General features: G+C 40.4%; 1 protein-coding gene across 1 annotated transcript; it reads right to left on the bottom strand.

The window, feature by feature from the left end:
* Positions 1-577: 577 nt before the first annotated feature.
* Positions 578-10,675, bottom strand: CAVIN4 (caveolae associated protein 4). Its single transcript, XM_046653305.1, has 2 exons — positions 10,183-10,675; positions 578-3,965 (listed from the first exon to the last, which is right to left on the bottom strand). Exons 1-2 carry the CDS (start codon positions 10,588-10,590, stop codon positions 3,282-3,284), a joined length of 1,092 nt encoding a protein of 363 aa, XP_046509261.1. The 5' UTR covers positions 10,591-10,675; the 3' UTR covers positions 578-3,281.
* Between the last annotated feature and the right edge of the window lie 303 nt (positions 10,676-10,978).

The following is a 10,978-nucleotide window of genomic DNA, read 5'->3' as shown; positions in this document are numbered from 1 at the left end:
GATATTCTGCCACTCCAAGCTACCCTCTCAGGGATCCTGGGATGACGTGAGAGACTCCCAGGAAAGAAGCAGTTACCCCAGATCTCCTATCCACTTATGAAATGCCCTGAGGGATTCTGACCTGGTACGGCCAGCTATAAATCCTGAGACATCACATAACTCAGAGGTGGTCACAAGAACAACACACACAATTCAGCACCGAGGCTTCTTCATTTTTCCTGCACTACAGACCAAGTACCAGCATGCCCCAAATTCAAATAGAATCGAGGACGAGACCACAGTGGTCATTCTCCCTAGTCTGGACTCAAATATGCCAGAGCAATTTATTTTGAGATCTTAATCTGTAATTTTTTTAGCAGGTTTCAATAAAAAAAAGCTATAGAAAACATGTCTTAGAAGGAATAAAGGCCCCAGAATTTCATGTGACGGAACTGCACAATGAACAGCGTTTTACGTAACCTGACCCACACTTTCAGCTGACAGAATCACGACAACCTTCAGGCCCTGCTCTAAACCAAACCCTTAAATGTGCATGGAAGGCAAAGAATGAGGGCAGAATGAAAATACTGTATTTTGGTTTAGTATTTTTAATTTGTAAACACTTGTTCCAGGGAGATCACACACATCACAAATACAATCTCAGCGAGCTGAATTTTCACGCGCCTGTTACCACTAGTTCACATTTGGCCTGTTTCTCTAACCTACGAGCCAGAACCAGGCCATTACCAACTCTCAAAGGAAACCCTGGGTCACCACGTACAGGAGGCAGAGCTGCTCTCCCTGCTCTACTCTGTCCATCCTGTAGAAGAGCACGAGGGGCTCCAAGCCCTCAGTGTCCACAGACATTGCACTGCTCTGCCTCATCAAAAGAAAAGGGGATAAATCCTGCTGATGGTTTGATTTGAAGAACTCATTTAACATGTATAATTCCAAAAACACAGAAGTGTAAAACAGCAGGAAATCTGTTCTGTGTTGTCTGAAACTTTTAAAATAAGGAACATTGACTAAGATAATCCTTGCATTAAGTGGGCATGTGTGATTTTGCAGCCCATCACAAATAAGACAGTCTTCATCAAGAAAACAGGTTGAAAGAAGAAAAAATTATGAATGCAGAATGCAGGAATCTCCTAAATATGGGAGAAATGTCAAGAGACAGAAGCAAAATAGAGAGAAAAATCCTAGTACCAAGAAAGCAGTACAAGCTAACAGTAAACTTTGAAGGACACAAACTTGTTTTAGTGTTTCTGGGGTTGCACAGTCTACCACAATGAAGAGCTGAGAAAGTTATCAGGCCTTCCTCATCAAAATTCAGGCAGATCTATATGGGAAACGTTCTGTAACATGTCAAGTCTGGTCATATAAAGGGTCAGTAAGCAGACAGTCATTATGAAAATTCCTTGACAGACTTGCAGAAAAATATTTTAGCCCAATTGATATTTACTCTACATAGGTCTAGAGAAAAAGAAAAAGCTTATAACTTCTTTACATTCTTCTTACCCTAGAAACATATCCATTATAAGAAGGGTTACTGCATCAAATTCACGCCATGGTGTCTGCACTCATTATTAGTAATAAGATACTTACAAATAGGACACTGACATCAAACTTTATAATAATGTCTTTTTTAAATTCAAATCTATTATGGCTTTAAGGAACTATGTGATTAGGCATCCAAGCTCTTTATAAACTGTAATAACATTTTTAAAATTATTTTTAAGTATTGTTCAATGTTGTATACAGTTTAATTTTCAATATAAAAAGATAATGAGATGAGCAATTTATGATTTTATGTATTCATGCAGAGGAAGAGGAAATAATGCTGAATCAAATTCCCAAATCTAGACATCTGGGTAACCAAGTCAAATATTTTAAAGTTGACTTGTGTGTGTGTGAGAGTGTGTCTGTGTGTGTATTTAACACAATTAACTACTACATGAGCATCCAAAACTGATCTGAAAGCTGACTGTTGTCCAGACTCTTCCACTTCAACAATTCCTCATTTCTCCAATATGACAAAACCAGAAGATTTAAACATGCCCGAAGTGCAGAGCCAGTATGACCATTTCTCTCTTTCTTTAGCAATAATATCTACTTCTGGATTGGCTAGAGCTAAAGTGAACATATAACTGAATCCTGGCTGCTTCTGAAAGCAGCTACGATGAACTCCTATGAACACTGTTTTGGAAAGACGCTCCCTGAGGGGAAAACAGAAATATCTGAGGTCATTTCCAAACCCAGTGCACCGGGGCTGACTTTAGAAAGGCCTCTTGAAGACACAGCCACAGTTTTACACTTCATGCTGCTCAAACACACGTTGCTCTAGCCCACTGTAGATCTAAGAGAAGGAAAGTTAGAAATGGATTTTCCGGCAAACATTTTAGGACCCAACTCAAACCCAAGATCTGGTCTTCGTCTTTGACAAAAAAGAGGTCACCCAAACATTTATTTTTCACTCCTGATTCTGTGAAGAGGCTTCTGAAGACCAACTTTAGTTTCTGTCCCACCGAGGTCCTCACCGCTTGGCTTCGTCAGAAGGTGCAGTTATTTCGATCCTGGTCTTAAGGAATCAAGGGGGCTTGTTTTCCCTAGATATGATTTGAGTTTCCCCAGAATGTTCGATGCTTCCCTCAATCTTCACAACACTCTGAGTGGGCAGGATGGGCAAACGCTCTTCCTTTTACGGATGAGCTGATTAGCAGACAGCTTGCCAAGTGGCTCCATATAAGTAAATCTGTGATGCCAGAACCAAATGCTCAAGTCCAGAACTTCAGTTTTTTAATGCAAAAGTATCACAGAGGGGTGTGATTGCTAATTACTAACAAATCCACTGATTTGAACATAAGGATATTATCCACAATGAGCTATTCCCCTGGGAGGCTGGCCACCACATTAATCTAGACCAAAACTGAGAGTTCACTTGCAAATGACAGCCACAAATTTGCCCTCAATTTGTTTTAGACCAAATACCTAATTGACCCCTGCCAGGAGACTTTTCCTGGTGGGCAAGAGAAAGGAACTTAAAAAATTCACAGCTGCCATGAGAGCGACAGAGAGAACGCTGCTAGGATCTTAGAAGCCAGGGGCAGAAAAAAGAATTCCCAAGGAAGTTACAAGGAAATGTATATTATATCTGTATTATCTTTAAGATTTTAAACATAAGAAATGAAATAGTTACACCATTTGTGTTTTCCTGGATGGCCTATAAACATAAATGACTATACTATTTAAACCAGAACTGTGTGGTTAAGGAGATTTATACTTAAAATATACTTAATTCCTCTTTATGATGACTGCTTTAAATCTAGCAAAAGAGATTCATCATCCTCTACTTTCACCTGGGGTTTAAATGTGACCTTTAAAGGCTCAGGGGTCGGGATCTCCCCTCCTTCACGGGGGGAACCCCCGGCCCTGGCCTCCTCGCGGTCTGTTTCACTGAGCTCCTCACTGTAGAGCTCACTGATGGGGCCCAGAGCCTCGCTCCTGGCAATGATGTCCACGCCCATCTCCCTGACCTCTTCAGGGCCTTCGGCCACAGTTCGGTCTTTAGCTTTCCGCAGGCTCCGCATCTTAAAAGCTTCCCTCGAGGGAGCTGCATTCGAAATAGATTTCTTGAATCTTTCCCCTGACTGTTTCAGCCTCTCTCCTGACTGCCTCAGCCTCTCGCCTGACTGCCTCAGCCTCTCCCTCCTCTCTGGGGTCACTATTCTAGTTCTAATTCTGTTCACTTTTTTGTCCAAATTCTGCCGTGTCTTCTGCATGTTTTCTTTGGAAAATGCCTTTTTGATATTATCAATGCGCTCCTTGCCTGACTTTCTAAGCCTGGCAGATCTGCTCTCTTCAATATAATATTCTTCATCGGAAGACAGCTCTATCGGGGGATCAAAGACATCGTCCTCCACCTCTTGATCTTCAGTCAGGGTTCTGTCTTTAACAATAGACAGGGATGTCGGGCACCGAAGCTTCTCCTGAAGGAGAGAAAAGGGAGCATGTGAGAGATCAGTCCTCTGGCCTTCTGGCCACACCTTCTGAACCTCCTCCAAAGGCTGCTCATCCTGTCCCTGCTCCTTAAATGGGGGTATTTCTCCGGGTTTCTCTATCTGTGGCCCTTTTTTCTTCTTCATCTCTGAAGCTCACCTGTGCAACCTCATTCACTCCTATACCTTCAGATCCAATTGTAACAAACTCACGAATATTTTCTCTTCACCCCCTCCCTTCTCCTAAGATGAAGACACATTTTTAAATAATAGACAGCCTTCATCTTGATGTGACACAGGCATCTCAAACTTAACATGTCCAAAACTCAAGGCCCATCCATCATCCTCTCCACAGCTCCTTCTTTTCCTGTCCCTCTCAGCAGCAATACCCATCCAGGTGCCACCCAGTTAGAAACCTCAGAATCAGGGTCCCCAATATTTTCTCTCCCTCTCATCCCATATCCAACTGGTCACCAAGCATTGTTGATAATACTGTTTAACAGACTCCTCAGTTCCCTCCTCTTTCCTCCTTGCTTCTACCAATGTCTTAATCCAGGTGCTTGTCATCGGAGGCCTGAACTTGTGCAATGCCTCCACCTCCAAAACATCACCTGAGTCTTTCCTGAGAAATATTTCTGAAGCATAGCTCTGATCCTTTCTCTACTTTAAAACTTTTGGGAGCTAATCAACAATCAGAGGATAGAGTTCAAATTCTTTAGTATGATTAGAAGGCTCTTCGGTTTGAACTAAGCCTATTTTCCCACTCCTCCAGGCCAGCAACACACAATCACTCTTTCCATTCCTCAAACACATAATGTTTTCATCCTTCCACATCTTTGTGTCATGTGGTTCTTCATACCTTCAATGCCCCTTCACCTCTTTTCAGCTTTGTGAACAAAATCTTCCTTCAAGAATGGATTCAAATGTTCCCACCTTCCCAAGAGGTTAATTCTGTCTCCAAGATACACCAAAACAACAGACCTCTATTTATAGCATTTATCACAGTTTGAACTGAAATGGAGCTCTACTTATTTATAAATGTCTCCCTGCGGCCTTCACTGAACGGTAGGTTCCATGAAAGCAGAGATGTGGCTTATTTATGTTTTGTGCGCAGCATCTATCAGAGTGCCTTGTACACAGCGGGTACATGACTACTGGATCAAGTAAGAGGCTCATGCCTTTATCAACAAATAGCTACTAAGCATCTACATGCACCAGTCCATGTTCTAGGAACTGAGAACCTCCTGAGAAGAAAACAGAGTAAAAGAGCTTATGCTCTTGGAGAGAGAGAAACAAACAAGTTAAATATATAGTATATTGGATGGTGATAAGTGCTAAGCTGAAAAATAAAGCAGGGAAAGGGGGAATATGGTGACTGGGGAGGATGCTTGGAAAGGCCTCACTAATAAGGTGACATCATAGCCCAGACCTGAAGGTAATGCATATATTTGGGAGGAAAGGAGAAACAGCGAGGAGGACATTGTGGCTGGAGCAGAGTGATCAAGGGGCAAGAGGAAGAGGAGAGAAGAGAGGAGAGGCAGCTGGAAGGACAGACCACATAAGGCTCTGTCTCCAATAATAAGGATAGTGGCTCTCATTCAGAGTGTGAGAGGAAGCCTTTAAGAAAGTTTTGAGGGGAGTAGTGACATGATTTGACCCATATTGTAAAAGGATCACTCTGCTGAAAATAGACTATGGGGGCAAGATAAGAAGCAGGCAGAACAGATGGAGACCACTGAGATCAGTCAGGTGAGAAATGGATGAGGGTGTTGGCAGAGGTGGTGGTGAGAAGTGGTCCGATTCCCAATCCCCTGTGAAGGTAGGAGCCAACAGGATTAGCTGCTAGACGTAGACATGGAGTGTGAGAGAGTATCCAGGACCAGTCTCAAGTACATGGCCTAAGCAACTGAAGGAGAGACCTGCCATCAACTGATACAGGGAAGATCACAGGAGGACGTGCCTGGAGGGAAAGGATGGGATCTGAACAGGCTGACTTTGAGATGCCCAACGGCAATCTAAGGAAGCAGAGATGGTGAGCAGGCAACTGAGCATATAAGTCTGGAATTCAGAAGAGAGGTCTGGACTAGAGATATACATTTAGGAATCATTAACATAATGATGAAATTAAAAATCATGAGACCAGATGAAAGAGATCACCAAGAAACTGAGCGAATGAGTCTACACTCCGTTATTCAAAACCCCTTGGCGCCATGGTGTGTTTCAGAAATCAGAATATTTCATATTTGGGGGAAATATGATATATTACATAACATTCCCAGTGAGATCTTGGGAAGAAACATTTTTGCAGCAAAAATATGAATATTCACTGTATGGTGGGATAAAGAGTATAAACAGCCTCATGCTATTTCAGGTGAGGCTTTGCCATCAAATGGGTTCAGGTCAAGCTAAGTCTTGCTGCCAAATAAGTTATGAAAAAAAATTATTTTTAGAAATGTTTGGATTTTAGTGTTATGAAAAGATACGATTTTGGACCTCTGGATAAGACGGAAGAGATGAAAAAGAACCAAAAAGGAGATTTATCAGCCAGTGAGGCAGGAGAAAATCCAAGAGAGAGTAGCACACCCAGGAGCCAATGGGAAAGAAGCTTCAAGAAGAGAGGACCAACTATGTCAAATGTGTCAAAGGATGAGGATGCGAATTGGATTTGGGAACACGGCAGACCCTGGTGACCTTAAGAACCCACCCAGAAACACAGCTGCTAGAGGAACCCAACTCACCATTTAGGGATTATTTCTAAAACTAAACAGGCAACACTTTAAAGATCTTGAGATTTTTTAACTGAATCCCTAAGTTAAAATTTCTAAAAGAAACTGTGCTCCTACTTGAGATCCAGATTAAATCTGTTCAGTCAAAAAAATTTTATAAATATGTAAGAAATACATTTATACATATTCAAAACCTATCAGCCTGATAGTCGAGAAGGTATCCCTGGAACCTTATTTCTTTGGATACTTATTTAAAATTAAATTCTTTGGCTACAGGATTGGAGAGGCTAGAAGCTAAAAAAAGGCAGGGTGGGTGTCTCGTAGCTCTCTGATGAATCAGAAGCAGCCAAGTTATTCCTCTCCTTTCCTGACACCTGCTACAGGGAGGAGCTTCAGCAACACTTGAGGGGGCTGGTACGGCCTGAGAAGGCATAATTAGAAAAGGAAGGAGCCAAAGAATAGTTACTGTTTGATAGGGAGGAAAAGCCCTCACAATCCTGCTGTGAAGAAATCAGATATAGCTTAAGTCAGGAATCATATACGCATTCTCAACCGCCTAACAAATTATACAAAATTAGGCTTCAAAACAAAACAGAGGTAGAGTCAGAGAAAGTACTCATTATGTGGATCTATTTACTGCAACTCCTATGAGTCAGAGATACCATGAGTTACTGGTAAATACACTGTAATAATAATTATAGGATTGAATTATAGGTGATTTCCAAATACAATTACCATGTATCTTTTTATGTAAAAGTTCAGGTAAAAAGATGATTTTTATAATAAAATGAGTACTTTGGGTCAGAGTAATGTGGCTTTGATTGAGTATCAGCGTAATATAACTAGGGGAATATTATTATATAAATATTATACATATATATGTGTATATACACATATATATATGTATGTAATCACAGGCATGTGGTCAGTAAGCAAAATTGTTTGAAGATATGGTAAGACTCCTGTCTTGCATGATGAGAAGGTCATCAAGGTAAAGGTATGCTCAAAGAAAAATCTGTAACTGGATGAGAAATAGCAGATAAGTTTTTTTAACGCTCATGTCCAGGATTAGGTGAAAACTCAGCCATACACAACTGTGGGTGATAAAATACTAATAAACACTGCCACAAAAGACATATCCAGGGAAAACTATTTGAGGAAAAATCCAAATGGAAATGAAAGTATACTAAAGCTGAATTACTCAGTTTCAAGTTAATTTTAGTAGAAGGGAGAATCTCAATATAACCACTTATACATATTAACTCCAAGAATGAATTATAAGAACTAATTTTCACTGCTGAGAATAACCATGTGAATATTGCATAGTGTCCTAACATCTAATGAATCCTCGGTCTGAGGTCTATGTCCACTGGTGCCTGCCTTTATCCTTCTCCACAAGCTCTATTATAAAAGATAGCAACGGCATATTTACAAACTGCTGCTTATCCTGAACAGCGTAAATTCACAGACTCTTCACAGCATTCTCTCTTACAAAGAAAGATCTGACCTAAACTAGGGCCTTTCAGTTGCTTTTTCATACTACCTTCTATTTGTTCAAGTAATAATAGGGGCTCAAAGAAAAGGAAAAAAACATAGTTTCAGGGAATAAACAGGTGAATACAGAAACATCTTAACTTTAAAAAAAAAGAATTATGTCAATAGACAAACAAGAGCCAATTAGAAATTTCAGAAACCTCTTTGTGCTGGCCTTGGTAAATCCTGACGGTCCCTGGTCCACTCCTTGCACAAGGTTCTCAGGAGGGATGCTGGACACCAAGACTGTTTCCTGGCATGTCCCAAGCAAGTGGAGGGTGAGATACGCTCACTGCCGCTAATGCCCTTGGAAAGTGAACTGAAAAATGTATACTACATTCTCCAACACCAAATCAGATTCCCATTACATACACTAATGCTGGGACGGGCCTCTGAGAGTAACGTGAGTGATTTTTTTTTTTCATATTGTTAAGTCTGTAATAGGACTTCCAGTGACCTGGAAGGAAAGGAAAATGATAAACAATTTCAAATGGCCTAGTGCAATCCGCCTACTTTTAAAATAAGCAACTCTTCTCTCTCCTCTTCTTCTTCCTAAATAACCAACAGGCTCTTAAAAACAGATCCAAAATACCACTGTGCCATCCCAGTGTAACTTTATCAGTCACCAGAGGGCTATGGAGAACTGACTAAAGTGTAGAGAATGCCATGGGGAGTTATGGCCCACATCCTTAGTATCTTACACGTATCTGCCTGCATAATCCAACTGTGTTCCTATCTTATTTTGTTTTAATTCTTCTAGGGTTTTTTCACTATGCGTATGGGCATTCATCCATTTTAAAAATACAGTGTGATAACACTGTATATATGCACCAGTGAACATCCCTGCATACATTACTTACTTTATACTGAGAACAAATCTCTGACATGAAATTTTGGGGCCAAAAGGTTTGTGAATTATTAAGGTTCTTAAATGCATACTAACAAAACTGCCCTCCAGAAAATTAATTGCACCAATTAATATTCCCACCAGCAGAATACTGAAGTACTTGTTTTTTTCTACCCTCGAACTCTATGTTTCAGTAACTGTAAATATTTAAATAGGTGAAAGTGGAATTCTGCTCATTTATTTTGTCTTTTGTGAACTTCTGATAACGACTTTCCTGTTTTTCCACCATGGGAGGAGAGTTCAACTTTATCCTTTTGATTTAGAAGAGCTTTAAAATATATTATAGATACTAAGCATTTGCCATGGATATGTTCCAATTTCAAAAAACACAAGTATCAAGCGCAGAGTAATATAGGAACTTAGCTCAATACACAATGCCACACAAAAACTATTATGTTAAATCACTAAGTAAAAAGACTACGTAATCAAATATAAGGAATCACTTATATGACTCCTACATTTGTATGAATATAATAAAAAAATAATTTCCTGATTAAGAAATAGCGTTTTTCTTATTTATGACTCTTACGTAAATATTCCAATAGACAGATTATATTCTGAAAAGTTCACATTTTACTGTTTAGGGCTTTCCTGGCTCTCCATAATAAGGAAGAAAACCACATTGTGGGGCTACTGGTCCTCAGTTTCTTTTTTCACACAACAAAAAGGTGTTTTAAACTAGAGGCTTCTTAGGTCTCTTGGAGTTCTAACATTCCAAGGTCTATGAGAGGGCATCATTCTAATATGTCCAACATGCCGAAAGAGCCTTACCAATATTAAGTTTCAAAGGCTGAAATAGCCTCAGCTATGATCCACAGTTCATATTACACAAAATGGTTGAGCAGCTCAAAACACTGATATGATAGTACATTAGTTAACACAGAAATAAATGGTTTGATCTTGAGATCTCTGCTGATACTGAACTCCACCACATGAATATATACCATAGTTATGATGCAACACTGGAAACCTCTGACACGACTTGGCCATTAAAGGATGTGAGAGATTGCAGTAATCGAGCTAAGCACGAGTACAAGCTTACCTGGAATATTACCACGCGGAATTTGTTTTTCTTCAGTATTTCCTCTTGCTTCGATTCAACTTTTTTAACATGAGTTTGTTGCCTCTCCACCCGGGCCTTCACGTCTTTAATGTGAGCACTGACTTTGCGGGTTTTCTCAAACAACTTATTAATAAGATAGCCTGTGTTGTTGTGTGACTGTGAAAACTTCAGTAGGTCTATCTGGATGGATTTTATGGCGTTTTCCATCTCCCTGTGTCTCTCTTCTATCCTCTTCTGGCTTGCCTGCACACTGTCCACGATGGCGGCCACTTTGTCCAGCACAGTCACAATGGTAAAAGCGGCGTCTTGGTCTTCATCCTCTGTAACGCTCGACAGGCGATTCTGGTGGATTTTATCAGCATTTGAAGCAGACCCATTATGTTCCATTGTATTTATTTCTCGGTGAAAGATGTCCTACCACAGTCGATTCTGGCACTTCGAGCAAAACAGTCAACAGGGGTGTTTAAAGGGTTGGAAACCCCACCCCTGGAGACTGGTCAAGTATTTATAACTACAAATACCCATACGTGACTGCTCTGCAACATGAGCCCTCGCAAAGCACTGGGGAGTGTTCCACGCATGCTTACTGACTGACTAAGGGACCCAAATAAGACTGTGTGGACACCAGAGGAAAGCTTCTTAAAAAAAAGCTCACTGAAGCCACCATGTTACTAATATTAAGCGTAGAAGCCAAATGACCAAAAAAGCAAACTCCAAATGTTGGGTAAAGCTCTTGCCTTTAGATAATTTACAGCAGTATTTGTAAAAGCGAAGG

Source organism: Equus quagga, chromosome 1 (genome assembly GCF_021613505.1).
Source record: "Equus quagga isolate Etosha38 chromosome 1, UCLA_HA_Equagga_1.0, whole genome shotgun sequence".
In the NCBI taxonomy this organism is placed as follows: domain Eukaryota; kingdom Metazoa; phylum Chordata; class Mammalia; order Perissodactyla; family Equidae; genus Equus; species Equus quagga.
This window is presented reverse-complemented; position numbering and strand designations above follow the sequence as displayed.